The sequence below is a fragment of the Neltuma alba genome, unplaced genomic scaffold (genome assembly GCF_004799145.2).
Source record: "Neltuma alba isolate B1F8T4 unplaced genomic scaffold, ASM479914v2 tig00011424_pilon, whole genome shotgun sequence".
NCBI lineage: Eukaryota > Viridiplantae > Streptophyta > Magnoliopsida > Fabales > Fabaceae > Neltuma > Neltuma alba.
Window position 1 is genome coordinate 113,974 of NW_021636108.1, and position 15,244 is coordinate 129,217.

Genomic DNA, 15,244 nt, shown 5'->3' on the forward strand with positions numbered 1-15,244 from the left:
AATTAAGCGCCTAATCTGCCTAAGGCTAGCCATAACATCAGAACTCATGGATAATTATTACTCCTCCGGTTCTTAATATATGACCTAATTATTGAGTTGGTTTTTGTCCTAAATATAATTCACATTTATCATATTTATCAATTTTCTCTAAACTACTCCTATAGATACTCCCTCAACTATAATCAAGTAGAAGAGGGGGATGGGGTATTAAGAAAAATGATTATGGTGTTTTAGGAAAAACGCATCACATTTCTCATAATTAACTAACTTATCTAACTTCTTTAATCTAATCAAATTAGTTAAATGAGTCTTATATTAAAGACCGAAAGAGTATTATCTTTTTAATTAGAGTCCTATACGTAATTCTCCCTGTCTTTGTCAAATACATTCAAATACCAACACGCATTAGTGATACTAAAAGAAATCCTGAGCACGAAGTCTCAAATTCTGATGAAGCTACTCTTAATTTGACCCGATAACATTCGAGCGTGAGACTTAGATAGCCATATTTAAAAAAAAAAAACGCAGATTTCAAACCAAATTTGTTTTTTAAAAAGGGTTAATTAATCCGCAAGTCCTTATAGTTCCAACGAATTTTGAATCAAGTCCCTATAGTTTTTTTTTTTATCAGATCCTTATACTTTTAGCTTTTTTAATTAGGTACTTGTGTTTATTTTTCTTTTAATTAAGTCCTTATAATTTCACTAAATTTTTAATCAGGTCCATGTAGTTTTAATTTTTATTTATTAATTAAATATAACTTAATTAAATAGATTAATAATGAAATATAAAATATAATAATTAAATTAAATTAATAATTATGTAATAAAAAAGTAATAGAATTAATTAATTCAGGAATATTTTTTAGAACAATTAATTTTTTTGCTGAAAAAATTAAAATCATTATAATAATTCAATATCTTTAGAATATTATTGTTTATAAACTAATATTAAATAATATTAATTATATATATAAAACTATTAATTTATAAAATAAAGAATAAAAAATTCAGGGACTTAATTAAAAATAAAAAACTTATAAAGACTTGATAAAAAGAAAAATAAATACAAGGACCTAATTAAAAACAGATGAAAATATAAGGACCTGATAAAAAGAAAAAAAACTATAAGGACCTGATTCAAAATTAATTGAAACTATAAGGAGCTGTGGATTAATTGCCCCTTTAAAAAATAAATAGAAGAGAGGAAGGGGAATTTTACTGTGGAAAGAGCAGGGCGCGTGATGGGATAAAGGTGGGGAAGGGCAGGAAGGTAAATGAAGACTGGGGTCCGAAAGAAGAAAAGAAAGCTGAAAACTCGGAAGTTGGGAAGGAGAGGGGGGAGGGCCAGGCGCGTGGATACTATAAAGCGAAGTTTCTGGACAACAAACAATGCCTCTCACTCGTACAAATTCAATCTCGCTGGCCCTAGCAGTGGTCTCCCTCTCTCTCCCTCTCTCTCTTCTCGGATTCTGCCTCTGGCTTTTTAGAAAGTTATTAGGCACAATTAATATTTTAACGTTATATACACTAATAATATTTTTTTAGGAAAAAAAGGGTTTCAACTCCAAGGAGATCGCACGCAGACCCTGTAAACAACGGGAGAGACGAGGGAGGGATTTGCAGATCCGAAATGACACATTAGCCCTTTTTTCCCGTTTCAGCTTTCGTTATTCCAGGTCCTCCTCCTCCAAAATTTTGTTGTCGTTTTACCGCTTTACAGGCTCAAACGGCTGTGGTGCTCTGTCTCTGCTTGGGTCAAGTAGGGACCTCGGGCCCTGAATTTCCTCGTCTGATCTCGGTGTTGGAGCCTCAGCTCTCGTGCCCTGCTTGCTTGGTTGCCTCGGTATTGAACGTACGCTCGGGAACCATCTCATTCCTGTTTCTGAACTTCCCTCCGGTTTCTTTTTGTGCTTTTTTCAATGGTGGAAGATCCCGTCTTTCTGCTTTTTTCAAAATGCGGCATTGAAGTTTCTGAGTTTCTGGGCAGAGTTTTTTTTTTCCCCTTTGGGTTTTGTTTTGGGGAAAAAAAAAGTTTAGTGAGGACTGGATCGTGTTTGTTGGGAATTTTGATGTTGTTGTGGCAGATTGCTATGTTTTATGAGTTATTGTCTCTGTGTTTGTTCTTTTCTTGTTTGTATCTCCCTTCTTTTCTTGGGCTTCTCCATTTTATGTCATTTGTCGTAATCTTAGCTTGTGAATTGTGATGCTTTTAGATACAGAGTCAGATCTGCGCCGACTTTTGCTGAGGATTTAATATCAAGAATGCGATTAATTCAGTTTTTCTTACGTATTTTTTTTTCTCTTATTCGTACCGATAAAAGTTTTAGATGGCAAAAACGACGATCTCTTATGGTTAAGGACGCATGTGAGTTTCAAATGAGTTTATATTCAAAAGATTGGAAAAGAGCTCCATGAATATGTTCTGGAACTAAGGACGAAAACCTTTTTCTAGTTCCTTTATTTTGGTATCACCCTTTTTGTGTGTGATATAAAATGTTTTGACGCATTATCATTTCGGTGAAGTTTAATGATGTTTCATGTTGACGCATGTCCCGTAGAATTCTCTATCATTGTTTCCGTTGTCACCTCTTCCACTTTTCCCTTCCTTTCGAGGTTGGGTTGTTTGAGAAGATCTATTATATATGTATATGTATATTATTTAACTTGCTTCAACTTCCATGCAGCTTGAGAACTCATTATGGTGGCAACTGCTGCTACATCTTCGTTTTTCCCTGTTACTTCACCCTCACCAGACTCTGGTGCGAAGACTACCAAACTTGGTGGTGGGTTCAGAGGACTTAAGTCCAAATCTACTTCTGGTGGCTTGCAAGTTAAGGCAAATGCTCAAGCCCCATCAAAGATTAATGGAGTTACTACATCTCTGGAAACCGTGAAACATGGAAATGATACCCCATCATCCTCCCCAAGGACTTTTATTAACCAGTTGCCTGATTGGAGCATGCTTCTAGCTGCCATCACAACAATTTTCTTGGCAGCTGAGAAGCAGTGGATGATGCTTGATTGGAAGCCAAAGCGACCTGACATGCTTATGGATCCATTTGGTATAGGAAAAATTGTTCAGGATGGTCTTGTGTTTCGGGAGAACTTTTCTATTAGGTCCTATGAAATAGGTGCTGATCGAACAGCATCTATTGAGACGTTAATGAACCATTTGCAGGTATGATCTGCTAACAAATTTCTAATAATGTTCTCAGAGAGGCGTTGATTTGTGGTAGAGAGCCTGTATATTATTGTTTGTTTTCCAACAGGAAACTGCCCTTAACCATGTTAAGAGCTCAGGGCTTCTTGGCGATGGCTTTGGTTCTACACCGGAGATGTGTAAAAAGAACTTGATATGGGTGGTTACTCGGATGCAGGTCGTGGTTGATCGTTATCCTACATGGTATGTCACCTTGGCTCACCCATATATGTGATTTAATGATTTGCCTAAACATCCACAATTTCTTTTTATTTTAGCAATTTTGATGATTGATGATTGATGATTGATGAGTCTATAAAAAATATAATTCAGGACATTTGGGGCTTCTCCAGTTCATGTGTGGACTGTGTGTTTTCTTGCACAAAATTTGCATGACGTTTGAGTTTTAACCATATTCTTATTTTGCGCCTCTAGTTCTTCTGGGTTCATAAGTTGACAACATGTCCGAGAAGCATGAGATTTGCCGTTGATGGACTCTGGGAAGCCTATGCCTTAGAGTCGTTCATCTGGATGAGATAATATAAGACATTGATTTTATTGATTGCATAGTCTAGTTTTAAAATTGCGGTAAGAATCCACGAGCAGATGCAGGCAACTTCAGTGCTTCTTGTAACTTAATTTTGTTTGTTAGTTCTATACCATCTTTGCTTGCTGAGGACTTCATGTTTTCTGTTCTTTTGGCTTGCTGGTGTTGATGGGTAGTGGGAGAAACTATTAGTGAGATTTTAATGGAGCAATCTGAAGTGAAAGAGTCTGTATTTGCTTTTCAGGGGTGATGTTGTTCAAGTAGACACTTGGGTTTCTGCTTCGGGGAAGAATGGCATGCGTCGTGATTGGGTTGTGCGTGATTGCAAAACTGGTGAAACATTGACAAGAGCCTCCAGGTAGTAACCATTTCTGTGCAGTATGATTCCTCCTCTTTGTCCTCCTCTTGCTATCAGCAATAGACTTGTTTCAATAAGAAGCCTTTGACAATTTTAATTGATGTAATGATCCGCATATTTGTGCATATCAGTTTGGTAGCTGAAAATTCATGATTCTGCTAACAATAGTTTCTTCTGTTTTGGTTTTGTTGATTTGTAGTGTTTGGGTTATGATGAATAAACTGACAAGGAGGCTATCTAAAATACCAGAAGAAGTTAGAGGAGAGATAGGGCCCTTCTTTGTGAACTCTGATCCTGTTGTGGAAGAGGATAACAGAAAACTCCCTAAACTTGATGATGTCACAGCAGACTATAAGCGTACAGGCTTGAGCGTATGTCAACTGTTTTGTACTTATTATCATTATTTCATTTTCTTAAGTTGCCTGATACGTTTCTGACTTTGTCAATGCTATGTCCTGTGATTTCAGCCGCGGTGGAATGACTTGGATGTCAACCAGCATGTTAACAATGTGAAGTACATTGGCTGGATCCTGGAGGTAGTTTGTTATTCTTACAATGACTGCGTGCCCATCCATTCGCAATCTTTTTCTCTTTCATTTCTTTGGTCCATCTCCTTTCGCTTATGCTTGTGATGATTCTCTTTGAGCATAAATATGATAGATCAAATCATAACATTGCAGTGTTTCTTGCGATGGAATTGATAGATAATATATGGCACAAGACTGATATGGAATTTGTATTCGTTTAATGATAAAGCATATAATGAGTTGGTATGGTTCTGGGTATTCGATGCATCACTGAAGTGCTTGGGGGGCTTATTTGTTTATGACATGCTATCAGGCATGAAAAGGCTTGAAAAATAGAACATTGTGATATGTGATCTTCTCTTGAGAGGACTTTTTAACAGTCATAAGGATCAAAACCTTCATCTGTTCTGTTTAACGCATAGCATGTTATGCATCAATTTTACAAGGTCTCCTAACCCCAAGGATTATGTTGCAACTGGTGCAGAGTGCTCCCCAGTCAATTCTGGAGAGCCACGAGCTTTGCTCCATGACTCTGGAGTACCGGAGGGAGTGTGGTAGGGACAGTGTACTGCAATCACTGACAGCTGTCTCTAGTGCTGATGCCGGTAATTTAGCTCAAAGCAGAGGTGTAGAGTGCAAGCATTTGCTTAGGCTTGAAGATGGTGCTGAGATTGTGAGGGGCAGGACAGAGTGGAGGCCAAAACAGTCCAACAATTTGGATGCCAACAATCAGATTCCAGCAGAAAGCACCTAGATAGCTGGAAAGGCATCAGTCTCCTTGGCCCTTGCATCGTGCCTCTAACAGGAGAGTCTTGCTAGTGTTTGTCTGATCTACATGTCGTTATATATAACATTTATACATGCACTCTCTGATTTGTTTTGCTCTGGGGTTGCTGGAAGAAAGTAATCTCATTTTCTTTGTAAGTATTAGCTTCTGGCTATCCCCTCTCTCCTCTGTGGTTGTTCTATATTCCTTTTTGATTAATGGTTACGCAACATGCTATTAGGCTGTCTTCAATATTTAATGCTTCGCCAAGATGGCTAGGCTTGTATAGGATACGATTTTATTATATTTTTATGCTTGGCTCTTGATGGTGGGGTACTTCTAAGGAACACAGTCCCAATGATTGGTGTAATTGTATGTGCCCTCTGATTCAATTGCCTTGCAAGTCTTCTCCGCCAGTTGTTTTCGAAAGTGTAATAAATCAGTCCGGCAGAACAAAAATAGTGTAAATAAATCGAGGAAAAAAAAAAGAGGGGTACCCTGGTGATGTAGAATTTTATTTTTTTTCCTCCTTTTTATTTGTTCAAGTGAAGGGCTATGGAACAACGTGGCATGTCACTCATCAACAGAGAGAGTAAAAATATGGGACTTCGAAATAACACGTTTATTCAAGATAATCCACACCCATAGCCCAAGGGAGCTCAGTAAAATTCAAAAAGGTGGTCATCCATGCACTGAGTTTGTTTTGTAAGGAAATGGCTTTTGAGACCTCTGCAGCAGACTATTAAAATGAATTCGATATGCAAAATTTCTTGAGCCATTAAAATTTGATTTATTAGAATTATCCTTGATGATCATATTCATTCAAGTGAGAGGAGATCGTGGGTTTGAGATCATTAGTGCTTGTTTCTCTAATTTTTTTTGTTCAAAAATTAACGACTCACAAGAAAATTGTTTGTTGGCCTGAACAAGAATTTTTTTTTTTTTATAAACATATGTATCTTTTTATTAAAAACAATCCTATACTAAATATAGGCACCTTCCAATGAAAATTCAAATTTTAAATTCACAACTTACCTCGCTGTATGATGGAACAAGCACAACACTCTGAAGAGTGTGCGTGTGCGTGTCTTTTTTTTTTTTGGTGGTAAACAACACGTTGAAGTTTCTTACAGCAATAAATTATGGGAGCTTCAATGATATTCCAACTCTGACTTTTGCATGAAAGTATTAAACTGAACATGCCGTCCCTTTGGGTCTGGACAGTGGAAGCAGGATCATTTACAGAGCCATTAATAACATCGAAACGTACCCGATTCATTTGACGCTGCAGGGTGACGAAACAAGAGGAAGATTCAGAGACTGTAATGAGTGAATATAATTACCACTGAATCAGAATCTGATGCATCTTCTCTCCTGCAAAACCTCTGCATTTCTTTCTTTCATCATCATCAATTCCTTTCCACCAGAGGCAGCCACCGCTCCCCTTTCATTATTATTCTAATTTAATATTTAAAACCCTTTTCTATTAAATTCTACAGATTCGATTCCATTTCCCAAAACACAAACCCCAAAAAAAAAAAAAGCCGTCACCCCAGTTTACATTTATAGACTCGGCTGCTTCTACCAAAACTTTGATTTTGGTGTTTTCCAATATAAAACCTAACACATGAAAAGTTGGTTTTCATTTTCCCCCACCTAAAATGTTGAGTTTTATTTTGGTTCAAGCTCCATTTAGTAGCTTAAAATACATTTTTAGGAACATCTAATATCTTGAAGTCTTTTTTCGGATTTTAGTATTTGATGTATCAAAAAATGTTTTTAGTACTGAACGCATCTAAAAAAATATTTCAAAATGCTAGATATATTAAAAAATACGTTATAGTATTGGATACGCCTGAAAAAATATTTTAAAATATTTGAATGTATAACAAAATATTTTAAGATCCTCGGTGCATTCGAAAAAAATATTTCAAGACATTGAATGGGTTTTAATCTTTTTATTTTACTCTCAATAAATAAATTAACTAATTAATAGATAGAAGATGGCCAGTAGGCAGTAGCCGCCTCGAGCTATTGCGTTTTTCTTTTTAGTAGGGGTATGATGAAATACGAGCGTCACATTTTTCCCCCCATCATAAAAGCATAGAATGGAACATTCAACGTGAAAGTCATTTAAATTTAATTAATTGCATCGGATTAATAAAATGATTTATTATTAACACATAGCATTAATTAACAAAGGATTAATTTACGCTTAGGATACCCTTGTTTCTTTTTCTTTTTTGGACCAGAGTTTAGGATACCTTTGTTGTCAGTGACATCTCGTTGACTTCACATAAAACTATTGCATCATGCGTAAAATATTATTTAAATAAAATATTATTTAAGAAAGATGCGACCACAAAGAAAATGTCATTTTAAAAAAAAAAAACTCTTTGTAAGATCTTATTTATAAGTTACTTTTAATATATTTCACACAAATTTAAAAAAACTCAAATTTTATTAATTCTCATTTAAAATTTAATAATTTTTAATTTTATTCTATTTAACATACATTATATTTATGTAAATAAAGTAATATAATAATAAATAAAAAGGTAAAATTATATATTTATATAAAAATATCTTTAATATCTTATATATTAAACAAAATTTTTTTTATCTTTTTAATTTATAAATAGGACAAGAGCAACGTGGATTAGTTAATAAAAAAAATTTCCTTTTTAAGAAAAAGAATTAACCTCTGTACTTTATGAACATGGCCGAACAGGCAAGCTAACTGTAACTGACATGACATCCAAAATCTCACGAGCTCTTTACCTCATATCTATCTCAGACCACATATTCGGAAAAAAAATTTGAGACTTGAGAGTTAAAATTATACATACCAAGACATATACTCTGTGGTAGGAGTACCCAATGGCTGTATAATTGTGTGTTAACTTCTTGGTTTGGTAGTGACAGAACTGCTGTGCCTACAGTTTCTGTCTTTCTGAATGACGTGTCTCCTCTCTTATTCTATTGAATCGAGGGGGCAGAAAGTTGGGGGCCATTCATGGGGATCGATCATTGAAATCTCCTGCTTGGGTCTCCCTCCATTCTCCAACTATTGCAACTCCCAAATCTCCATTTTTTTGCTCATCAATTTCACCTTCTCACGCTGCATTTTCTCTCTTTCCGGAGGAGCACCCTTTTTGGGTTTGATCTCCGCGGAAAATATTGAAGGCCTTCATTGAATTGCTCTACCTCTCTTCCTCCTTAGTGGGGTTTGTCTCACTCCAAAGATTTCAGGTTGGTCGTTTCTCTTTCTCTCTCAACTATGGGGTTCGGGTTCTGAAGTTTTCGATCTTCAGTGGTGTTCAGATTTTTTTTTCCCTCGGTTGAATTATTAAGCTAAAATTTTGACCACTGGCGATAATTCTAAGGTGTTACACAGATTATACACGGCTTTAATGGTTCATCAAGTAGTTTGCTCTATTTTTTCTAATTTTAGTCCCAGATCTCGGTTTCTATCTCCTCCTATATCTATTACAACCTTAAGTTTCCATTAACAATGGTTCGTTAATTCCTTGCTAAAGATGGGGCGTTTGCGTATTAATTTCTTTATTCTTACGGCCAACATATTTTTCCTCTATTTTGTTGAGATGAACTTGATCTGACTTGACAACGGGTTAGTGCTGCTGAGAGACCAGTTTTGGTACTTTAATAATCTGGTAGCGTTATAGTCTTAATCCTTCTCCGTTCTTTATGGGCATTCTGCCGGATGTGTTGGATTCTGTTAACACTCCATATAACTTCATAAACATAGCTGGATCTGACTTTAATTTGTTGCTTACATTTCTTACATGACATTCCAATTCCTTATTACGCTAGACTTATGATCATCCTCGATTCGGTTGACACAACCGCTTGGTCCAATTTTCAAATTTTATCTTTATCTGTTATAATCTTCAAAATGGTCCCATCTTATAGACATACGTTAATTTCCAATTTTTGTGCACATTTGAGTTATCATGTCAAGTTCAGATTTCCTGGTTCGTGGGGCAATCGACATAAAGAGTGCTTAGGCTTAAGCCTTTTAACTAAGGATTTTCATGCTTTTGAAGCCTGAAAGATATAATTTATGATTTCAGCTGATAGTTATAAACTCCATGCAGGTGTTCCTCTGCTGGCTTGCAGCACTACCATTATGCTAAAGCAAATTCTTAGCAAATTGCCTAAGAAGGTGCCAAAATCTGACCCATCAGATACTACACGGAGTGATTCTGGGAATCCCACGAGCTTTGGGAATGTCTTTCAATGTACAAATGTTGGGACTGCCATTTCGAGCAAGTTAAATGTTGTGAAGCGGGTATCGTCAGCGGTTTTCCCTGCAAGCATGGGTGCTGGTGTGGAAGCAGTTGACCCACATCTTTCCTTCAAAGATGTTTCAAATGCACAGAAGCAAAACATGTTTATCAGTAAGTTGAGTTTTTGCTGCAGTGTTTATGATATGAGTGATCCTGATAGGAACTGCTCAGAGCTAGATCTTAAACGTCAAACACTGACAGAGCTTGTAGATTTTGTTTCTTCTGGATCCGCAAGGTTTACGGAACCAGCAATTTCTGCCATGTGTAAAATGTGTGCAAGCAATTTGTTCAGGGATTTCCCACCCAAGTTTCGTTCTAGTTCTACTGGTGGTGAAACAGCAGATGAAGAACCAATCTTTGATCCTGCCTGGTCCCACCTGCAAGTTGTTTATGACCTCCTCCTTCAATTTATCAATCACAACTCTCTTGATGTGAAATTGGCAAAAATGTATCTTGACCATGCTTTCATTCTGAGATTGCTGGACCTTTTTGATTCTGAGGACCCTAGAGAAAGAGACTCCCTGAAAGCAATCCTGCATAGGATCTATGGGAAATTTTTAGCACACAGGCTTTTTATACGGAAATCAGTTAGCAACATTATCTACCGGTTTGTTTTCGAGACTGAACGTCATAATGGAATTGCTGAGCTTTTGGAGATATTTGGGAGCATTATTAGTGGATTTGCTTTGCCATTGAAGGAGGAGCACAGAACATTTCTATGGAGGGTTTTGATTCCCCTGCACAAACCCAAGTCCGTGGGTATCTATCATCAGCAGTTAACATATTGCGTTGTACAGTTCATAGATAAGGATCCAAAACTGGCTAGCACTGTGATTAAGGGACTATTGAAGTACTGGCCAGTCACAAATAGTCAAAAGGAGTTAATGTTCTTGAGTGAATTGGAAGAGTTGTTGGAAATGACTAGCATGGTGGAATTCCAGAAGATTATGGTCCCACTGTTTAGACGGATAGGTGGTTGCCTTAACAGTTCCCATTATCAGGTAGCTTCTGGCTTTCTGCTATTTTGCCTCTCTTTTAGTTGTAATATGGTAAAACACAGCTTTTATATCTGATTAAAAGTCTTGTTTTACTACAATACAAACTTCTCTTCCACCTGGTCAACAGTACCAAGGAATCAGAAATTAGGACATTACATTTTGTATATCGAGAAGCTTTTTATGTTTTGAACCTCTTTTGTACTTCTTTGACTATGAGAGCTTAAATGCTTTGTATAGGAAGATGACCTAGAATCTGGACATAGACCACAATGTAATATTAGTCTCTAGGGTTCCTCTCTGTAATTCCTAATCAACTGGCATTTACTTCAGTGCTAATGCATGTAAAGGATATTAGTGAAATTATTTTCATATCATGAAACAGGTGGCTGAACGTGCCCATTTGCTGTGGAACAACGAACACATCCTTAATCTGATCACTCACAATCGGCAGGTGATTCTGCCTCTCATCTTCTCAGCTCTTGTACGTAACACCCAAAATCACTGGAATCAAGCAGTACTCAACCTGACTAAGAACATCAGGAAGATGATCTCTCAGATGGATGAGGATCTAGCGCTTGCCTGCCAACATAACTTGGAGGAGGAAGATTTGAAGTCAGTTGCTGAAGCCGAGAGGCGAAGAATAACATGGGAACGCCTGGAAGCTGCAGCCAATGTTCAATCTGTAGTTGGTGACATTTTAGTTCCTATAAAATCTGCGGCATGCTCTGTGGCCTGCTAGTTGCTTGAATGCATTATAATGACGAAACAAATCACCATCCAAGGATGTGATTGTTCAAATAATATAGTGATGTGTTTTTTCTTTGTCATATTTACTTAGGTTTTAAGTTGCCAATAGGGTTGGTAAATCAAATTGTGCTTAGCACTTTAGATTCTGCTTAGGTTCTTCCACATACTGCTCAGTGGGTCATTCATTTTTTCTGCAATTATTTGCAGTGTCAGCACCTCTGTAAGTGTGACTTTTTCTCTATTAGAGATTAGAGATTAAATTAAAGAATTGGGTATATATCAGGCTTGTCTTTCCATCAAAGTAGTTTAATGATCTGTTTGGATGGGAAGAAAAGTTGGGAGGAAAAAAAAATAGGAAGAGAGAAAATGAAGAGAAGAGAAAACTGAAAAAAAAAAAAAATTACCTATCTTGTTTAGATGAATATGAATGAAAGAAAATATAGAGAAAAGAAAATGAAACAATATATGAATAACTAAAATATCCTTGTCTATAAGTCAATTAGAGGACTTATCTTAAAATTATATACCTTTAATTTGTTCTCTTAATTCTGGTGCATCATCAACACTATCAAGTTACTTGTTAAAAAAAAAAAAAAAAAAAGAGGAGAGGTCGGAGGGAACCTTATCAATCAGGATTGGGACATCCGGCGTCGTATAAATGAATGGCTGGTAGTTGCCGCGATGCGTCATCATCAGAAAACCCGTGAAGAAAAAATCAGCATGTTTACTCTCTCTCATCCTTACTTTTTATTTTATTTTATTTTTTAAAATTTAGAAGAATAGTCTGATTACTGCGGTGGGTATCTGAGATGATTAGGATGAGTGCCACGTGATCACTGCTATAATCGACGGTATGGATGGGTGAGTGTGGGGATCATGTCTTGTGTATAATACAATTACCTTCCTCTCCCTTTATAGTTCAATTTTTAATTCTGTTAAAAATTGTCTAATTTATTTCTTATTATATTAAATATCTATTCTATTCAATTTTTTAAAATATGATTTTATCTAATTAATTTTTTTAAAATTTTAAAAAATAATCAATAAATAAGTTTATATAACTGAAAAAAAGATTAAATTATGGTAAAAAGAGGTATTTTGGTTTGAAATATGTCGTTTACCAAAAACATTAATGGTTTAAGCGTTTAGCAGACGGAAATGACAACTTGAAAATGGGATGTAGATTTGTGTTATATAACTATTGATTTCAGGGAATCTTTGGTGTGTTATAAAACTGGAGAGAAATTTCTGTAGTTAAGGTGGGAACATAGGAAAAGTTAGTATACTTTTCTCTATCTTTTAAGAAACGTGTATTATTATAATTAGTACAACAAAAATAAAACCTAGCAGTCAAAATCAGACTTAATTTGGCGGGTTATCAACTGTCAAGATATTTATTAAAAACAGAAAGAAAAAAAGGTGAAAAAAATTAAAAAAATAGAAAGATGGAGACTTATGTGTCCCAAAAAAAACAGAGGGAAATGGAGACTTAGAGCGTAAGGATTTTCTTTTGTTTTTTCCTCCCCTTTGAAAAAAGAAGAGTAACAGTAACAAGTGAATATTAAGTAGATTGGATCATGAGCATTACTATATATATGTAAGGAGCGGATTTGGTTGTATGTTCATGTGGTTGTGTTTTGAGGAAAGAAACAAAGAAAAGAGAGAAAGAAAGAAAGAAAGATGGACGCTCCAGGACAGCAGGAGATGAGTTATTATGAACATGTTCAGAAACGCCATGAAGAGAAGGGCTGTCTCTATGCCTGGTTTGTTTTTGATTATTTCTAGTTCCTGCAGTTCTTTGTTTAGTTTGATGATTATTTCTTGTGCTGAGGTTTTGATTCTTATGATTGAACGTAACGAACGCAGTTTGTTCACCTTGTGTTGCTGTTTCTGCTGCTATGAGACCTGCGAGTGCTGCTTCGATATTCTCTGCTGCTGCTGCCCTTAGTTAATCTTCATCGTCTTCTCCTGTGCTTCTGCTCTCTCTCTCTCTCTCTGTGACCTTTAATTATGTTGTCTGAAGATCTTCGTCTTCGTCTTCTCCTCCTCCTCTTCTGTGTCTTCCATAAACCTCTTGATGAATAAAATGGAATTGCCTCCTTATTTATAATTCAAGCTTTCTAATTCGCTTCTCTCTTTCTCATCAAGCATCATGCCAGGCCATATGTTATGAGTTGCACGGGAAATCTCATAAATATTGTGGAATTTATAAGTTCAATAAGTTCTCCTCCTAATAGGCTAGTCTTTTAGGATTTGACTCTCCTTTTGTATTCTAAATCGTGTTACGATAATATCAACTTAGAATTGGATGTCCAGCTCTTTCTGTCGTTTTAATTTCATTTTAATTGGAATTGCCTCCTTATTTATAATTCAAGCTTTCTAATTCGCTTCTCTCTTTCTCATCAAGCATCATGCCAGGCCATATGTTATGAGTTGCACGGAAAATCTCATAAATACTGTGGAATTTATAAGTTCAATAAGTTCTTCCTCCTAATAGGCTAGTCTTTTAGGATTTGACTCTCCTTTTGTATTCTAAATCGTGTTACGATAATATCAACTTAGAATTGGATGTCCAGCTCTTTCTGTCGTTTTAATTTCATTTTAATTATTACTATTACTTCGCATTTTTTATTAAATACAATAAGTTCTACAATGAAGATAATTTTGTTCAGTCAAAATAACCCGCCATAGCTAGAAATATTATTCTGGCGGATTCCTATCCAGTCAAGTATAGTAATCCAACAATCTGCGCAAAACAAACAGCTGAATATATGATCAATTAGTTTACATAACTAATTTACAAATATTAAAAAAATTTGTTAAGTTAATTATTTATAGAAAAATATATATATTGGTTTTAATGATATATCCTTTTAATCGTTGGCAATGAAAACATTCTCTCTTTTTTTTTGTATGTGCAATGAAAATAAGGATAATTTAAAAATTAAAATTATAAATTTAGGAGATATAGTAAATATGGGTTTTAGATTTAAGATGAAAAGAAAATTTTTAAGACCTGAAAGCGTGTGGACTGATTTGTAATATAAATGTTCTAGCCCGTAATGAAAGCTTATTTGAATTTGACTGGTTGAAAAACTCCCAAGCTAATCATCCTAGCTCTCGCGAAAGTGCGATTAGTCAACATACCTAATGTTATTATTCAAGACTTCTGCATCGAATGAAGTTTAATGAAAAATCAAAACATGATATCAGTATTGATAAGTGATTCCCAATCTTAGTGGAATATAGCACCACGAAACTGTAACTATAAACTCCTAATCATCTTGTAATCTAGAGGTGTTTAAATGAAAATCAAACCATAATTTTAAAAATGATTTTACAATATACAAAATAAACATGTGGAGGGTTTATCTTGATTTGCGAAAAAGTGTATTTTATGAGAAGCAAAGAATCACCATTTCTTTTCCATTAAGAATTATACCGCTGAAAATATTTTGATAAGCATTATTTGTGCTATAGTTAGGCATTTTTTAAAAGGCTTTTCCACTTTCAATTTAATCATGTAAATCCTCTTACTTGTATATTGCTTGACTTTGTATAGTTTATTTTGTAATCAAAATTATCCATTTCATTAAAAAAAAACACACACTTTTGGGATGCTCCACCTTTAGTGGCATAAAAGCCATTTTATAAGTAGAACGTCCCTGGTTTGATTTCACTTGTAATCTCAAACCGTTAATGATTGTCCTGCTAATTAAAAAAAAGCAAATATAAATTACCTTTGTGTTTGAGAAATGCACAATTTAATTATCTTTTTTTCCTTGTCTAA

At 35.3% G+C, this 15,244-nt stretch overlaps 2 protein-coding genes and 1 long non-coding RNA gene across 3 annotated transcripts; all 3 read left to right on the forward strand.

Annotated features, from left to right (window-relative positions):
- Window positions 1–1,414: 1,414 nt before the first annotated feature.
- LOC114713414 (palmitoyl-acyl carrier protein thioesterase, chloroplastic) lies at window positions 1,415–5,769 on the forward strand. The gene is made up of 7 exons (XM_028898056.1): window positions 1,415–1,854; window positions 2,687–3,180; window positions 3,272–3,405; window positions 3,993–4,106; window positions 4,306–4,477; window positions 4,574–4,642; window positions 5,118–5,769. Exons 2-7 carry the CDS (start codon window positions 2,701–2,703, stop codon window positions 5,385–5,387), a joined length of 1,239 nt encoding a protein of 412 aa, XP_028753889.1. The 5' UTR covers window positions 1,415–1,854; window positions 2,687–2,700; the 3' UTR covers window positions 5,388–5,769.
- A 2,512-nt stretch (window positions 5,770–8,281) lies between these two features.
- LOC114713417 (serine/threonine protein phosphatase 2A 57 kDa regulatory subunit B' kappa isoform) lies at window positions 8,282–11,731 on the forward strand. The gene is made up of 3 exons (XM_028898059.1): window positions 8,282–8,651; window positions 9,518–10,710; window positions 11,090–11,731. The coding sequence occupies exons 2-3, from the start codon at window positions 9,550–9,552 to the stop codon at window positions 11,444–11,446; spliced, it is 1,518 nt and encodes a 505-aa protein (XP_028753892.1). The 5' UTR covers window positions 8,282–8,651; window positions 9,518–9,549; the 3' UTR covers window positions 11,447–11,731.
- A 1,242-nt stretch (window positions 11,732–12,973) lies between these two features.
- LOC114713421 (uncharacterized) lies at window positions 12,974–13,769 on the forward strand. Its single transcript, XR_003737340.1, has 2 exons — window positions 12,974–13,217; window positions 13,321–13,769. It is a non-coding gene; the product is annotated as an uncharacterized LOC114713421 (long non-coding RNA).
- The last annotated feature ends 1,475 nt before the right edge of the window (window positions 13,770–15,244 follow it).